The sequence below is a fragment of the Triturus cristatus genome, chromosome 4_1, assembly GCF_964204655.1.
Source record: "Triturus cristatus chromosome 4_1, aTriCri1.1, whole genome shotgun sequence".
NCBI lineage: Eukaryota > Metazoa > Chordata > Amphibia > Caudata > Salamandridae > Triturus > Triturus cristatus.
This window is the reverse complement of record NC_140585.1, coordinates 490189209-490205169: the sequence shown is the minus strand read 5'-3', so window position 1 is coordinate 490205169 and position 15961 is coordinate 490189209. Positions and strand designations below refer to the sequence as shown.

The 15961-nt window shown below is 43.3% G+C and overlaps 1 protein-coding gene across 2 annotated transcripts in view; it reads right to left on the bottom strand.

The window, feature by feature from the left end:
• Nucleotides 1–15961, bottom strand: part of PDE3A (phosphodiesterase 3A) — a 1085163-nt gene that overhangs the window by 495380 nt on the left and 573822 nt on the right. Inside the window, exon 1 of one of the 2 annotated variants that reach the window (XM_085652714.1) lies at nt 9397–9533. The exons of the other annotated variant lie outside the window; for it this stretch is intronic. Coding sequence (XP_085508840.1) covers nt 9397–9459 — 63 coding nt within the window. The 5' untranslated portion in view covers nt 9460–9533. Of the gene's footprint in view, nt 1–9396; nt 9534–15961 lie in introns of those variants that run through there. 2 annotated transcript variants of the gene reach the window in all.

Sequence of the window (15961 nt, the reverse complement as noted above, 5' to 3'; positions counted from 1 at the left end):
GTAATGGTAGTGCTCCATCTCACACACTGATTTCACCATGATATACTGCTGTATCGACTGTTAAGATGGAGTAGAGGTCTTCCTTTCAACTGCCACTCTGAGAGAAAAAGCCCCCTTTAACCAGACAAGATCTTTTTTCATTATGTGTCCCAGATCCAGAAAAGGCTCAGGTTTCCCCATGTTCTCAAGAGTGGACTTAATGTAACACAGCCAAGGAATGCGTACCCTACTATCCAGGCCTAAACAGTCACAAATGTTTAACCTATTTAACTTAAGCTCCTCCAACCATATTGAAAACCAAATTAATAGAGGCTGGAGGTGTATAACGTCTGATAGATAGCCCATTCCCAACTCTTTGTAGACAATCTCTGAGCTGGTACCCTGAGCTACACTTAAAGGACCCCTCAAAAATGAATTTTCTACTACCTGATGTGGGGCAAAATAAACATATTTATTTATTTGCAGTATTTGTAAAGTGCATCACTCATCCCCCAATGGGATATCAATCACTGCGCTGAAATAGTTGCAATCTCAAGTGTTCCAATGATCCAGTATTGGGATTAGAAATAATAGATAGTCATCAGCCCGGAAAAAACCAGGTCTTCAGACCTTTCCTAAAGGTAAAGTGGTCCTCCATGAGGGGGATAGCGAGTGGCCGTAAATTCCATTGGGCCGCTGCTCAACAGAAAAATGAGCGGCCCCCTGTCCTCACTTTTTTAAAGCACATTTTTTTTTAGATAATGCTAAATTCTGAGATCTCAGATTACAGGATGGTTTATAGAAATCTGGTTTATGACGTGGTGACATTGGTCTGGTATCGTAAAGTGGCTTATGTACATGACAGAGGATTTTCAACTTTGTTCTTTTGCACCTAGATACCCAGTGGAGGGATTTTAAACATGCTAAGGCGAGCTGACTCTTACTTTATTGTAAATAAGCCTAGCAGCTACATTTTGGATTACTTGAAGTCGGGTAAATAGATAGTCCGCCAAGCCAACGTACAATTCCATAGTCCAATCGACTCATTACTACATCCTAGACTACAGCTCTGTGCAGAACCACAGGTATCCAGCAGAAAAGCTTCCTCAGAAGTTTAAGCATAACGAAGGGGAAGGAGGGCTCAGACCCAAGGGCGTTTGTGGTTCAGCTGTTCAGAAGGCCTTCCTTGATCTGGCAGATTGGGATTGGGACTCTCAGTTACAAAGACTCCATAGACTCCCGTTGTTTCAACACAAGCAAGGAGCCCGAACCCTCGGCCACTTTGGATTTTTTTGGGAAATGCCCTGCTCAGACAGGCTGTGTCTTTGAAAGCTCCTGCTACAGCTGAGTCTATTACCTTCTTTGTCCTATCTGATCTCTGCAAGATACCAATGGATAGACGCTGGAAGTTACGCTAGTTAATAGATCCATTAAAGGCTGTAGGAGCACAAGTATTTCTACAGGAGCCTGCACGGTTAAAAGTCTTGAAGGGTGGACATTCCTATTTCTTTTCCGATGAACAAGAGACTAAGCAAGTGATTTGCAAGTGGCTGCAAATAAGACTTTAAAAAAAAGAAAGACTACAAATTGATTCCAGGTGTTTAAAGTTGAAAGGGAATTGGGAGCTAGATTTGGATCCTTTTTTTCTCTGTTTGGTACTTTTACGGTTGGTGTTTCTTTTTATGTCTTTTTTCTTCTTCTATATATGGGATAGGGTGCGGGGGGTGCAGCGTAGTGGCACTCTCTCCGAGAAGCTGCCTAACCAGCGGCAGCAGGTAAAAGGGGAGGATTCCTCCTTTGTGGAACAGGGTGAGGGAGGGGACATTAGAGGTTTTATGGGAGATGGGTGGTCGGTTTGTGGAAAATTTGAGGGGCGAAAAAATGACATCAAGGGGGCACTTCAGGGTTTGGGCAAGAGGATGTAAGTAGACCGTCTGACTTAGACTGATGTGTAAGAATAAAGAAGGGTATTTGGAGCAAAAGCAATTTGGCTGATAAGAATATTTTTTATTATGGACTGGGTTAAATGTTTGGCATGGAATGTCGCATGGTTGAATAGTGCAAATATGTGACAATTTGTGTGTGAGGAGCTGAAAATGTATCGCCCCCAGATAGTTTTATTAACAGAGACACATCTTGCATACAAAGACCAGAACTTTCTTCAACATTTGGGGTATGAAACAATAGTATGCACTACACAAACTATTTCAATAAGGGGCACCACTATACTAAAGGATAAGAGTTTACACAGTAATCAGAGGCAGGAAGTATGTGTTTTGCTCACTCTATGGATCTAATATAATCCTACTGTTTTTGACTTACTGAATATGGAAATGTTAAATTGGGAGGGGGAGCGCCTGGTCATGGGGGATTTTAATTGTGTTACGGACTATAGTATCGATTAAACAAGACAGGGGGCTACTCCTAGAATGCGAGGGACGCGTGCTGCGATATTGGAAATGGCGCGGCTGCAGTCCATAAGAGATGCATGGAGGCAGTTGTATCCAGCTGTCCCTCGTTATACATTTTACTCTGCCCCTCATAGGCTATATTCAAGAATTGACATGGCATGGGTCTCGGATAATGTAATGTTGGCCTCAGACATGGAAATATGCCCTTGGGTTACTTCTGACCAAAATCCTAATATATTATTTTTTCAGGTCACAGCCGAATGTAAAACAGCTAGACCTTTTTCTTTTCCTAGATATTTACTTACGGATAATGGATACCTGGCCAATATTACTAAACAGCTTGAGGTATTCTTTAGTGAGAATATTGGGTCAGCGTCCCCGCTTACTGTTAGGGATACTATGAAAGCGTTTGTTAGAGGCATTACTTAACAATTTATGTGGCAGCAGAACAAAGAGCGGAAAGAGGACTTTAAGGTTCTTATTTAAGCCTTGTGCAATATTGAAAAACAGCATGCTGAGGCAGTTATGCTGAATACTAGGGATCAGGATCAGTTGCTTCTCTCTTTGATAGATGCAAAGACAGCAGTGAAGAAGTCTTTTAGGGAAAAAATTGCAGTTAGGTATAACAAATATCGGCTACCGCAATATGAATATGGTGAGCAAATTGGTACGGTTCTGGCTTTTAAAGTAGCAGATGAAAGGGCTGAAACAAAGGTACACGCTATAAAGGGAACAAATGGAATCTTGTATACTCATCCGCAAGCCGTTCTAGAACAGTTTTCCATGTATTATCAGAAACTGTATTCACATACTTTTATTCCTGATAAAGGAGACATGTTACAGTATCTCCAGGATAGTAATATCCCAGCAGTGAGTGAGGAAGAGGCAGCTCTATTAGATAGCAATATTTCGACAGAGGAAATAAGTATAGCAATATCCGCTCTCCCTTCTGGGAAAGCTGCTGGGGAGGATTCTATACCTATAGAGTTTTTTTAAATGATTTGCTTATACCATTTAGTATGGTTATACAACATGTTGTTCTAAGTGGGAAGATACCAGAATCATGGAATATGACACAGATAGGCTTTTTCTAGAAAAGGATAAACCACCTACCGAGTGTGGTTCTTATCAGCCGATTTCGCTCATAAACGTGGACGCCAAGATTTTTGCAAAAATGTTGCCAAATCGTTTGGCTCCAATAATGTCTGAATATGGAATTACCAAGCATAATTTCCAAGTTTTTGCAGCTTTCTTGGGTTTGGCGGCTGAATCAACGTTGGCCCGCCACCAGGAAGCGTCCCAAAATCTGTTGAACTCTACCAAAGGGTAGTATATCTGACTTTTCTGTGATTAACTTCAGACAGTGTGCCATCATCCAGCCAGATACCTCCATTAGGCAGCTCGTATGGTTTTCCCTAGTTTCCAGGTGATTGTCTCCTAATGATATTACCAGTTGGGTATCGTCTGCATAGGAACAGATTTCAACCAGCCATTTCCTGATAATTTTAGCAATATCTGAGACATACACATTAAAAAGTATAGGACTCAAGGAGGAGCCCTGAGGGACTCCACATTTGGACGTACAAGGGGGTGACCTGAATGTGTCCAGCTGTACGGCTTGTGTCCTCTTATTCAGAAAGAAGCCAAACAATATTAATGCTTTGGATTGAATCCCTAACTCAAACTGTTTTTTTTATCATTACGTGACGAGACACAGTGGCAAAGGCCGCAGAAAGGTCTAGTGAGATCAAAACTGCGGCCTTGCCTTGTCTACCTCTAATTTGATCAAGTATAGCAACTAGTGTAGATTCAGTGCAATTGTTTGCTCTGAATCCAATTTGAGAGGGTACCCACCAGATTATGCGCCCAAACTGGTTGTCGAGATACACTTTGCTTTAAATACATATGGCAGAATCTTGATTGATTTTTGTCCCAGTCTTCGCGAGAAATCTACTGGGCTGTATATAGCCCTCTTTAGGCAGACCGTATTGCTCTTAATCAGGGCATGCCGACTAAGTTCTAAATCCAGTAGGATGCACAGATAAGAGAAGTTTTCCAACCTATTAATGTTCTGCCCACCAATCAAAAACTGATGTGCTTTAGTGTTCTTAGGACCCACCACCATAGAATAGGATTTTTTAAAATTGGTTGACCAGTCCATGCTAACCATAAAATCTGTGAAAAGGTCTAAAAGGCCCTGCAAATTCCTTGCATTACATGCAATCAGGACCGCACCGTAAAGGGAAGGCACTGTTGATTTTATGCCTTTTCTTACTTGAAAGCAGTGGATGTTTCTGAAACAACATGTTTTATTTGTAAGAAGTACTTACTTTCTTTATATATTTATTTAATTAAGACAGGGGGTAAAAGGGTACAGAGGGGGTCTAGGGGTTCTAGGGAGTCCTGAGAGATGTGTTAATGACATCATTTTTAAATTCTTATAAATTAAAGACCAGATTATAGGAACAATAAAATACAGGTCCCACATTGTTTCTCTTTCATGTAACTTATTAGTAAAATTGTACATGTTTATATTATTCTTAAATATGCGCACCATTGATTAATCCTACTGTTTTGATATTTTCAATATCTGTAATATTTCTATAGAACATTGCATGCCAGTTGCGTTTTAGTTATGTGGATGATTTTTTTTCCACTTCAAAAATATGATTAAAAAATCAGTTCTTTTGATTTTGCCCAGATAGTTTCTTTTACATTTCAAGGAATTAGGTCAAGTTTTTCATTTTTCATTCTTACCAGGAAAGGAAAAGTATCAGAAATGAACTCCATTAAATTGGCTGATTAGTACTCTTATTTCTACCAGTTTACCCTTATGACATCAAATGCAATACTTTTTTTGCAGCTATGAGCCATGGTTATATTCAGAATGATATACATGACTGGACTGGAAATTTTATTTTCATAAAGAAGTTCAAATGTTCATTGAAAACAAATGTGCCAAAATCTATATCAATTTTAGTATTATCTAAAGTTGTTGGTTCCTTGTCTGAAATCTTGTCTCTGAATTTCAAATATGACATGTGCGGAACTTAGGTACATGGCCTGGTGCACCAGATCCCCACTAAGGGGCCGATTTCGATGTCAGACGGACCTGAGTCATTCTGACATTGATTGGGTACTGGGACCGACCGACCTCCTGTCGGCGGTCCCAACCAAGCAATTAGAATGCGACCGAACACTGTTACATCACAGTCCTATTCTTTACAATGGGAGCATGCATTCCAACTCATTCTAAAGAGAAGATGTGCAGTTCATCCCTGCACCCCATAGTAGGCACTTCAAAGTGCCTGCCACAGGGTGCAGGGATCAACATGGGGGCACCATAGGTACCTCCTCGGCAGCCATCCGGAGGCCTTGCACCCAGCACTGGCTGCCCGTCAACAAGAGGATATCCTTCAAGCTCCTCATCCACGCACACAAGGCACTCCACAAGACCGGCCCCAGCCTACCTCAACAGACGATTTTCCTTCTACATCCCCAACCGCCAGCTCCGCTCCGCCGACCTCGCGCTCGCCACCGTCCCGCGCCTCTGAAGAACAACCACCGGCGGGAGATCCTTCTCCCACCTCGCCGCCAAGACCTGGAACACCCTCCCACTGAGCCTACGACAGACCCAAGACCTGCTGACCTTCAGGAGGCTACTCAAGACCTGGCTGTTCGATCAATAGCGCCTCCCCCCTGCACCTTGAGACCCTCACGGGTATGTAGTGCGCTCTACAAATGTTTGATGGATTGATTGATTGATGGGGCCCTGCTGGGGAACCCCAAAGTCAAATTCCAACAGCATTTCTGTGTCGGAAAGGCCGGCACAGAAAGGCTATCGGAATCTGACATTGTAATCCCTCGGGCGGAAAGAGCCACCTTTGGGATTACAGGAGGCTCTCCGAATGGCAGACAAGCTCTCCGAGTCAATTGGAAGCCATTCAGAAATCCAGTGTGGATTAATTTCTGACTTAATCCATCCAAATGGGTCTGTTGCAAATTAATTCAAACTGCTGACTACGATGCTGTAGGAACGGCTCCGACCGAGGGTCGTAGCAGTTTCCTACGTCATCGTAATCGGCCCCTTAGACAATCATCATGGGCACATATGAAATCATTGCTGGCACAATAGAGCTGGTTTTAGTGCTGGTGGTGTGATCATTTTTATTGGCGTCCCCCCAATGACTTACTTGTCAATGGATTCCCTCACTACCACCCTCCAAAAGTGCCCCTCCATAGCCCTTCTCACACCTGCATTGCATTTGTTTTATAGCACTACTCATCCAAATGTAGGCTGTTATAGCACGTTACATCACACACACATTATGAAGAGAAAATGAATAATAAATGAGTAAATCAGTCTATAGGAAAAGTTACATAAGGCAATGAGGTTACAAGGTGTAGGAATCAGATGTTATCCATACTAGTAGGCAGTATACTTAAAGAGCGTTTTGACTGGAGAAGCACAAACTAAGGATTTAAAACATACCAGAGTGGTAGTGATTGGCTTTACTATTAACAATGTATTTCTACCCAAACAAACCATTTTAGCTACGTTAGGACAACAAAAAGACTGGGGAAAAACATAATGTTCTAATCTATACCATGCAGCTTCCATGCAGCCCTTTGGTGACAGGTCATAGGTTGCTATGCTATATTAGGATTATTACTTATGAACTGCACGTAATAAAGAGGTCTCTGTGAAAAAAAGCAGTAACCCACTGAGCTATCCACATAAATACCATTCTGTGATCTGCATGGCTTTCTTTGCCGCAGGCATATTAACTCTCCGCACTAAGTTACAATGAGTCAAAACTGCCACTAGACAAAACCCCATCTCTCTCCAGCAAGTACATTAATCCCCAGAATTATCTTGACATATTTATTGTTGCCTGAAAATTGATGGACACACAAGTAACTCTGCAGCAGGTTTTAAACTCATGTTATTTCTAAACATAACTCATATCTGCCAACTTGAAGAAAAATCTCACTGTGTGAACAGGGGTCGGGCCTTGGAGGGGGTGGGGCGGCATGTGAGAAGTACTTACAAGGCACTTTTGAACCTCACCCTGCCCCCAATCCCACTCCTCCCAAAAACAAAAAACAAAAAGGATAGTGAGGCTGGTACCTGTCCTGGGGTGTTTTCACACTATTTAATGGACGTCAGCAGTGCAAAGCCTCGGGGAACGAGCTGCAAAACCACTATTTACAATAGTTTTTAGCTCGTTTTCTCCGCCACCATGTGATATCAGCATCTCCCCCTGTGAAAGCTTGATGGAAGCTGACATTTTGTGTCACACTGTGAGTTGGCAGGTATGACAACACCTTCCCCGAGCTCAGGTGCAGCAGTACCCGTCGCATCGCCCTGTGGCACAATAACGGCCTTTTTTTTAACTTTCATATCACAACTCTGAAAAATAAATTGACATTAATTGGAATTTAATTGAGAACAAGTATTCATCCTAATCTTTGTGTGAGACTGGCTCAGTGGACAGGCAGTGATTTTCGCTTTGAGACCTAAATATTACAGACATCTGGTTGCGCCAGTTTCCCCGTATTATCTTTTACACCGTCGCCTACCTCTCACAAGCTTTACACCTTTCTGCCCTACAAAAATGTCTGCCTCGCTTTAAATGATCTTTTTGCTTTTTAATATATCAATCACTGGCTCCTGCATGCACTTTTTTTCTCCCGTCTCATCTCACTTAACATCCTTTCTGTACTTGTTCACTTCTGTGCCCTCTTCCTCTAAAACTGGTTTCCTGTCTGGATGGAAGCATTGTGGCTCATTGAGCTGGGAGCACACCGCTGACCAAAGTGGTGTTCTTGAGCTGTGTTCAAATTCCAGCAAGCGATACTCAACACGTTTCCAGGGTAGATACAAAGACATAAAATGGGGTAATAGTAATATTTGTAACTTTAAATGATCAGAAACACTGTATGTAGCACTGCATAAAATCATGCCGCTATTAAGATGTTGTCACCACTCTGTGTACCTCACTGTTGCTTTCTTTTCTGTGCCTTCCTTCCCCTTTCGTACTCTCTGCCCGTCTCTGTCTTCTGACACTCTCTTTCGCTGTTAATCTGACGATCTCTCTTTTTTACCCGTTATTTATGTCCCCGTCTAACTCTCTCACTCACTTTCTCTGGCCGTCTCTGAAAAACTCATCTTTCTGAAACGTTCTTTCATCCTCTCCGTTTCTCCGCCGACACCAACTCCCCCGGCGCTCTTTCCCTCCCCGTTTTCCCAACTTTACCCCCTCAAATACAATCACACCAACAGAGTAGGCTCTTAAACGCCAAACAAGAGCAGTCCTCCCGACAGTCTTTCAAAGTCTAATTACTCCTCGACAACTTCCCTAGTTCCTCGCTATATAAGTGCGATTCTCTCCTATAATTCTTGGCTGTTCCTTTGTTTGGCCGGGGCACTTTACCAACGAGCCGACTTTCAGACTGGGGGAAAGTTGCAGGGACAGTGCGGCATGTGCGCCTGTTTTGATTTACGAAACGAACATGGGGGGAAAGCAGTGAATGAGGGAGTAATGCTGTTAGCACTCGTTGTTCACACCGCATCTTACACCGAAGGTTAACAGCAACGTGAACAATTACACGGTGTTGAACCTGGATGCCTGACATTGCATTAATGATTACCAGACGGCTTTGGGAAAGAAAGCGGCGCCCTCGCACAGCCACTGCAATTGGTACAGTGGAAACGGCCGCTTTCTCTCTCGCAATGTTATTCAACTGGTACAAACTCCGTATTAACCCCGCGAGAGTGTACAGTACAGAGGGCACCCGTAAAAGCCATAAACACACCCCAAAAGCGCACCTCAGCCTCACCCGTACTACCTGGACCGACAGTCAGAAAGTATTAAGTTGGCCAGAAAGAAGGTAGGGGGTACAGACACTCTCCAGCTGAAAGCGAGGCGCCCGTGACGTCAGAAGGCGCAGGAGGTGCACGCGAGGATGTCCGGTCTGAGCGGGAAGTGGCGCGCTGCCTCACCTGGTGGCCAAGAGGAAAGGTCTCCCGTCTGCGCTTCATCCGCCGCGAAGCCCACCAGCTCATGGCTCCGAGCGTGCTCCCCCTGCGGTGCCTCGAGCACACGGCAAACAGCCTTACTTCTGCTCCTCTTCACACATTGTGTGAGGTGGAAAGCTGCCCGGCGCGCGCAGGTCGTTCAAGCTGCACGCTGTCGCGCTCACTGGCGCGCTCAAGGTCTGGCTTCTTTCTGTTGTGTTTCAGTGCGTGCGTGGTTCACCGATGCAGGCAGCACAAAGAAGGAGCCGAGAGGGATGGGGAGAGAGAAAGGCCCAAGTCCAACGTGAATTACCTCGGAGCACCAAGTAGGTGGACAGCGTAGGAAACACTTCATCTGAAAATACCTGTTGCTTAGGAACTGGAGGATACATTGAGGTGCATTAGCCACGTATACTGGAGGACCTATTTTAAACTGAATTTAACACAACAATGGACTTTTGTTTCTGCACTTGAACAGCATCTTCTGACGTGAGAAAGGCCATATTCACGGGTCAGCTAGCCATAGAGCACTCCGCAACCACCCTTTCAGGGACCAAAATATGGTTCGAGGCCAGCGCGGCTGCATTACTAATGTACCGTGCCCTACGACGCACGTCCATCACTACTTCTCAATTTACAACTGTTGTAACGACCCCTATGTGCAACGCAGACAGAGGTTTGTTTTCAGATGTAATCAAAGACGGTTTCTACAAATGTTTATAGCAAGGACTTTACGTGAACGTGTGACCTACGGGTAGTTCAGACTTAAACCTCTATGTTGATTGCAAGGTTTAGTTACTTTAATATTAAAAATATGTGTGTGTAGCTTTGTTTCAGGACCAGTAATCTCAGAGGCCAATGCCAGAAGAAGCACACAGCGAAAGAGTTAAAAAGTGCACGGAAATGCAAACAAGTGAGGTCAGCACGGCCACATAAAAATGACATGTATTGATGAAATGGTTGCTAAGGAACCTAAGATATGTGCTGCTACAGCAGAGCAGCTGATAGACTGGGCTCCTTTTTACAGCGGTTTCAAGTGTGCTCCAGCGATAAGTTTGCAGTGTGCTGAAGTTAAATGTAGAAAACTACTTTACAGCCGCCAATGGAAAGGAAGTGTCAATCACTCGTGAAAGGGAAAGATAAGGAGAAATATGGTCCAGTAGTTAGGACTTTTGTTTTGCACAATATTTGCAAACTCGGTGTGTCCGGCAGAAAGGTCTATCTGCTAGTATCGACCAAAGGGGACCGATTAGAAGCTAATTCTGTACAAGTGATCAAAGAGGTTTGCCTGTCGGACTTATGAATGACTTGACAATAGAGGAAGGAAGTGTAACATGACAGTACACAGCCCTTGCTAAAATGACATGGAGCTGGAGCAGTGGGGATGTAATCCCTAGATCTAACCATACCATACGTTGTGTGGATAAAGATATTAATGTGTTCCAAATTAGGGTGGACAAAGCAAACTCAAGGAGATGATGGACGGAGTGCTGAACATTTTTCAGACACTCACCCCCAGTCACAGATCTGGGTTGAATCCATCATCATTCTTTAGTTCACTTCACCACCTCAGTTCAGACCCAGCTATATGCATATCAGTCTTGACACTGTGCCTCATGGGAACAGTCCAGCCCGAACTGCCAAGCTAGGTCTTCCCTGAACTGGAAACAAGCATCCTGGGACCGGTTTCTGGGTAACACCCTTCATCAGCTATGCTAACCTGAATCCAGTGGCAAAGTGAGGAAGGGACCAACGTCAAAGTGAACTAAAGAATGATTTTGGATTCAACTCAGATCTGTGACTGGGGGTGAGTGTTTGAAAAGTTTCAGCACTCTGTCCATCATCTCCTTGTGTTTGCATTGTTCACCCTAAGTTGGCAGGGTATGCCCAGACGTGGGTCCCATGCTCATTTTGCCACTGGATTCAAGCTAGCCTGGCTGATGAAGGGTGTTACCCAGAAACCGGTCCCAGGATGCTTGTTTCCGGTTCAGGGAAGACCTGGCTTGGCAGTTCGGACTGGACTGTTCCCATGAGGCACAGGGTCAAGACTGATTTGCATATAACTGTGTCTGAACTGTGGTGGCAAAGTGAACTAAAGAATGATACTGGATTCAACCCAGATCTGTGACTGGGGGAGAGTGTTTGAAAAGTTTCAGCACTCCGTCTATCATCTTCTTGTGTTTGCTTTGTTCGCCCTAGTTGGCAGGTTATGCCCAGACGTGGGTCCCTTGCTCACTTTGCCACTGGATTCAAGCTAGCCTGGCTGAAGAGGACTGTTAGCCCGAAACCGGTCCCAGGATGCTTGTTTCCGGTCCAGGGAAGACATGGCTTGGCAGTTTGTGCTGGACTGCTCCCATGAGGCACAGGGTCAAGACTGATTTGCACATAGCTGTGTCTGAATTGGGGTGGCAAAGTGAGCTAAAGAATGATACTGGATTCAACCCTGATCTGTGACTGGGGGTGAGTATTTGAAAAGTTTCAGCACTCCGTCCATCATCTCCTTGTGTTCGCTTTGTTCGCCCTAGTTGGCAGGGTATGCCCAGATGTGGGTCCCTTGCTCACTTTGCCACTGGATCCTAGCTAGCATGGCTGAAGAGGGCTGTCAGCCCGATACCGGTCCCAGGATGCTTGTTTCCGGTCCAGGGAAGACATGGCTTGGCCGTTCGGGCTGGACTGTTACCATGAGGCACAGGGTAAAGACTGATTTGCATATAGCTGTGTCTGAACTGGGGTGGCAAATTGAGCTAAAGAATGATGGATTCAACCCAGATCTGTGACTGGGGGTGAGAGTTTGAAAAGTTTCAGCACTCCGTCCATCATCTCCTTGTGTTTGCTTTCCAAATTAGGGTTACCATATGTGTACATGCCATGAGGACACCTCCCTTCCTGGGCTGATCTAGAAATCATTGTTTCACTCATGACTGTCCAAAGAGTTCCTTTGTACTAAATCAAAACTACAAGCCTCAGAATACTTCAATTAGGAAAAATGAAAGCATAACACTGGAAACAAGGTGCCTAAATGGCATGCAGGAATGTGGCTAGCCTCATGTGAAATCGACTTTTTTCATAACTGGAAGGGCTAGAATGCCATAACCTATTCGAGGCAACAACAGTATGATCTGAATCTTAAATTCATTGTACTAGTTTAAAAAATATTTTCAGTGAACTTCACAGAAAAAAAAAGCTGACGATTTTAATTTTCATTGGGTTGTCCGAGCCCTAACATGACTTTTCCAGTATTGAGTGGTTACCATTTGGAAAGACCATTTGATATTGAACAGCCAAACCCCGTTGCTGTTAACATATGAAATCTGTTTTAGATGACTTACAAAACTTGGGAGAATAAGATAACCTTTATCTTCCTAACAGTTGTAAAATAAACGTAAAACAAATTTCCAGAATTTTCATAGATGAGTTTGCAACGCTCACATTTTTGTGGAGCCTAGTATACATGCTACAGTAGCCTTCCAATCACCGTCTTCTGAAGGCAAGAACAGCTCCTGCCCTTCTGTTCAGTATAATGTGGTACTTGGACTGTTTCTCTGGCTGCGGCAAAGCAGAGCCCTCCGTCGAGGTCTCACCCCAGCTGGCTACTGTGATCCAGTGACCCCAACAGGTATGGCCCAACTGGAGGGGACATCCATACTATCGTAATCCAGTGACCCCACCAGGTATGCCCCAACTGGAGGCAACATCCGTACTATCGAGGAGAGCAGGCGGCCTTGCTTGGCCCCGGCATGCAGGAGAATTAAAGGCAGATGCCCCTGAGCGCGCAATGCAGCTGCCGAAGCCACTATGTAGTTAGAAAGCATATCTCTTCGAAAGGAGGGCGGGGAAGCCTTGTTACTTCTCTGGATCCCCACCAGCCTGAGCCACAGTACCTGGGGCATGAAAGCAGCCCGGGGCTGGCGGCTGCCACGACGGCAATCCCCTTTCAGCTGTGTATAAAGCCGGCGCACTACGTGATGTCAGTGGTGTTCCTTGGCCCCTCTCTTGCCCCGCCCTCGGGTTTCCTTTGCGACGGTTCTCCTTGGTTTGTCGCCGGTAAAGGGGAAGCGCTCTCCACATGTTACCTGGAAACCACCATCAGCTAGCAACAGCGCTCACCCGGAAAAATGTAATTATCATTGTCTTGATAACAGACGTGGCAACAGCGGTTTTTGACTCATCTATGCAGGTTATTAAAGATTATGATTGTGCAGATTATGCGAGCCAGTATCTAAGGACCTTGACTGAACTTGGAAAGACATTCTCTATAAAAATAGTTCTCAGTTGCAGGAAATTATTTAGTAGAGGGTAATTGGAAATGTTCCAGGATAGTAAGGCTTCATCCTTTTCTCTTCCAAACTTTTCTTAAAATATAAAGAGAACAGAAGATCCAACATCTAAACCCACACTCCCGATACTGAGAAGCCATGCCACACACATGTTATATAAAGGGCAGCTGTAGAAACCTACAAATACAATGCTTCACTCTCACAAACTTCCATATCAGCCTGAAGGATTATTTCCTGAGACTCCACAGGTGACAAGTATTCACTGCCATACCGTATTGCTTCAAACAGCTACTTTCTCACATTTTGGTCCTAAAGTCAATACCTGTCATCTCCCATTGTGTGGAAGCTTTCTGAAAACTGTTGCAAAAAGAATCTATGCAATTGAACATCCTTATCAACTAATAAATACAAATATTAGCAACAGCAAAGTGTAGTTGACATGCATTTGGTTTCTCAAAAACTATAAGTTGGGCCTCCTTCAACAGAGCAAAACTCTGGGTGCCAATGTCTTTCCCTCAAGTAGAATTACACAAGATTGTCTATGCTTGTTCTCAATCAACTCGATCACTGTAGTAGTCAAGGAAGGGCTGACCTTCTTAAACATGAAAGCCTGCAGTGGACAATAAAAAATCTAGAGGTCAATCACAACAAAGAAAGGCTGCTTCTAAATTGCATTTTCAAAGCCATAAGTTGCTTGAATATCAAGTTAAGCAGCATCATTGAAATAAAAGATTAGAGGCAACTGGGTTAGCATGGAGAGCGAGGGCCACAGCACACACATCTTTCTTCCTCTAAATGTTTTCTAGAGGGATGGCATTTGTAATTTAAAAGAATTCATTTTTTAAATTCTATTTACATGATACAAGGCTCACATTTTCTTTTTGTCCTCTTACTGTGTTAAGAACGTGTTAAGAACGTTTTTGCAGGTATAGTAAGGATCAGTTGTAAGTCCTAGGCTTTACATGTAAAGTGCATTCCAGTTCATTATGATAAAAACATTTTGGGGCTCCTTGGATTTTTCTTAAAACTATTTCATGCTTGGAGGTGGAGTATCACTGCAACAGTAGAAATATAAACTGCTAAAGTAAAGGGTAATTCTTACTAGGTTTTCCAAATAGTAAATTAAGCTAATTTTTAAATGCTGATTTCCAAGATAAATTTAAGCCCTAGAATGAACTTCGAAGCCTGCTTACAACACTTGTTATCCATCCAAAAATATCAAGATGAAAGCCTAGATCATTTTAGTGAATTTTTCTTTGCCCCCTTCAGAAGTCCATAGACAATACATTTTAAAACAGTTGAAAACTACTCTTGAAATGTTTGTAAATTTCCAACATTATTTATTGATAATGACTGGTCGTTTTAATGTGAAACTACCTTTCTTTGGACCAGAAACAGATATTCAATAACTTACGCTAGCTATGACAAATTGCTTAACACAAGTGAGAGAAATGAGCATTTTTTAAATATGAATTTCATTTCAGGTAAATATGATACTGTTTCAAGCATGACATCCAAATTCTTTATACAGACTGGTCTTTGGAAGATCAGCCATACTAAACGTAACATTTGTATTAGTTTATTTCAAGACTGTTGATATGTATAGTTAACTCAGGTCAAGTGACCCTTGCCCACAGTGCCTGAGTATGAACCTCCAACAGCAAGAATTAATCTCTTTAAAGATGTTAGGTTCAGCAGATGGAATGGAAGAATGTAAAGACCAATGTTGGTCAGCCAACAGGGAAGATACTTTCTTGCATTGGGAGTGTTCTCTTCCCAAATCCTTTCATAGTGTTCCCCTCTGTCAAGCAAATGAGACCTGGACTAGTGTAAACATCTTGCATTTCTCCTGCAGAAAGGCATGGAGAGGGTGCAGATCTAAAATTAGACTAAGGCCTCCGTCCCTCTTGGGCACCAGTGCTGGAGTGAGGTTTTCCCTAAGAATCGTGTACCTCCTCCATTTTATCATTTTGAATTAACATGAATAACTGATTAACATTAATAGTATTAATGGTTTGCTGTGTTTGATTAATCAACATTACTAATTAGAAAATACACGTGGGAATCGCATTTGCATGGCCTGATTGATACGTAAACTAATTTTGTACGCATACTAATGTCAGATATTTAGAATTTGCATGTTATATGTTGCTTTTGTGATGTGATTTGTGAATCGTGCTTTAAATTGTGAGTATAAATCGCAATGCGTGTTGATTTTTGCTAGATAAATACGCACACATAGAGGGTTTAGTGAGGGAATAACATTTTAAAAG